General features: G+C 58.6%; 1 protein-coding gene across 1 annotated transcript; it reads right to left on the bottom strand.

Annotated features, from left to right (window-relative positions):
• Positions 1 to 397: 397 nt before the first annotated feature.
• On the bottom strand, positions 398 to 1,484 carry DICSQDRAFT_73186 (uncharacterized protein; the record flags this gene model as incomplete). The annotated part of the gene is made up of 2 exons (XM_007371516.1): positions 398 to 574; positions 1,086 to 1,484. Coding segments are annotated over 2 exons (576 nt in total), but the record flags the coding sequence as incomplete, so codon positions are not given.
• Positions 1,485 to 1,709: the final 225 nt, after the last annotated feature.

Below are 1,709 nucleotides of genomic sequence, written 5' to 3'. Positions count from 1 at the left end.
CGACGCGAACGAACCTCCGGGACGCGAAACGAGGGATGGGATGGCGATTTAGCTTGCCAGCAAGGCATGGCTCGCAGATAGGGCTGGGCTGACGCTTGGATCGGATGGTGAGGCCCTGAACGAGGTCCTTTCGAATTATCGAGCGGAGATCATCTAGATTGACGTGCGAGCAACGTCTGTGCCAAAGATCGAGGTCCTCCTGACAAGCAGTGGAGGCAGAGAGCGCATTCTTCGGCTGAGCGATGGTATGGCCTAGGAGGTAGCCTGTGTTGTGCTTGTCGACCTTGGCCTCGAAGCGCAGCTCGCCCTGGTGATAGAACAGCACAGAGGCGGCCTGTAACTCGACAGTGTAGCCCTTCTGGCGGGTGAGGTGGAAAACAGAGAGCAGGTTGCTGGCAAGGGCAGGGACATGCAGGACGTCATGCAGGACGACAGCAGGGGGTAAAACACCGCCTCGAGACGCAGGTTGGAACACTACAGACCCCAGACCAGCTGAGTAGACAATGTGCGAGTTGGCAAGGCGAATGGGGACGTTGTGGGGTGAGTAAGAGCGAAACCAGTGGCGGTGAGGTGTCTGTTGGCAGCAGTGGTGTGATCTGGTCGATAATGGCGAATTGGGCGCAGATAGCGAGTGCAGAGAGCGAATGATAGAGTTAAGGAAGAGCGAGAGAGAGAGAGGCATAGACGCATAGACAAGAGGTTTAGGGCACCAAACTGGCACTCAGGGCTCTCCAGGCCCAGACAGAACAAAGCCCCACCCAGGCCTCAAACACAAACCGAAGAGGCTCGTCGCCATACGGACTCAAGAGCAGGTTGTTGGCGTCGGCGCCTAATTGCGTCGGACGGACAAACACGGACAAACATTAGCAGCACGACGCCGTAGCCACGTCACTGTACAATCCCTAGTCCGTCGCTACGAAGCCTTCGGTTTGAGCCCAAATCCCCTGTCTGTGTCCGAGTTCTGAGGTGCCGCTGGGCCCTCGTCTATGCTTGATTTCTCTCACTCTAACACAGGTAGGTACATGATGAGCTGGCAGTACCGATGTGCTATTTGTATGTATTTGGTCACTCGGCGATGGCCGGACGGCAAACTCCAACAGTGTCATATGGGCAGAGGCACCTGTGTCGGTGTTCCAGGACGTCGCAGCAGGGGTAGAGAGCCAGGAATCGCGCTCTGAGGACGATAGGAGTGCAGCAGCGCAGCCAGCACTGACAGCGAACTCCTGGGGTGGGTCCTGGTCGCACTGGGAGGACTGGGAGGCCGCTTGCTGGGTCCTGGTCTTGTTTGGGCAACAATGCGAGCGTTGAGCAGCACATTGAGTCGCCCTGACGCTGGCATAGCGTTTAGCCCTGCACTGGTCCTCAGGATGGCCTAGTCGACCGCAGAATCGGCAGGAGGTGGAGGGGCCAGCCTTGGGGAGGGAAGGGTTGCTGGAGGGAACCTTGGGGAGGGAAAACGACGCAGCAGGGGTGCGCGAAACCATGGTGGGCGAGCGGTGACGTGGCAGGGGTCCGACGGGCGAGACAACGAAGCGAGGGGACAAAAACTGCGTCCAGCAGGACAGAAGGATGGAGGCAGAGTCCCAGAGCGAAAATGCGACCAGCAGGGGCTAGGAAAGCGAGCTGGGGACCAGGGAGCGATTTGGACAGGCAGGGATGGATGTCTGAGGCAGCTAGAGCGCAGGGCTCATAACCTGTTAGCCGCAGTG

Source organism: Dichomitus squalens (genome assembly GCF_000275845.1).
Source record: "Dichomitus squalens LYAD-421 SS1 unplaced genomic scaffold DICSQscaffold_113, whole genome shotgun sequence".
NCBI classification, from domain to species: domain Eukaryota; kingdom Fungi; phylum Basidiomycota; class Agaricomycetes; order Polyporales; family Polyporaceae; genus Dichomitus; species Dichomitus squalens.
This window is presented reverse-complemented; position numbering and strand designations above follow the sequence as displayed.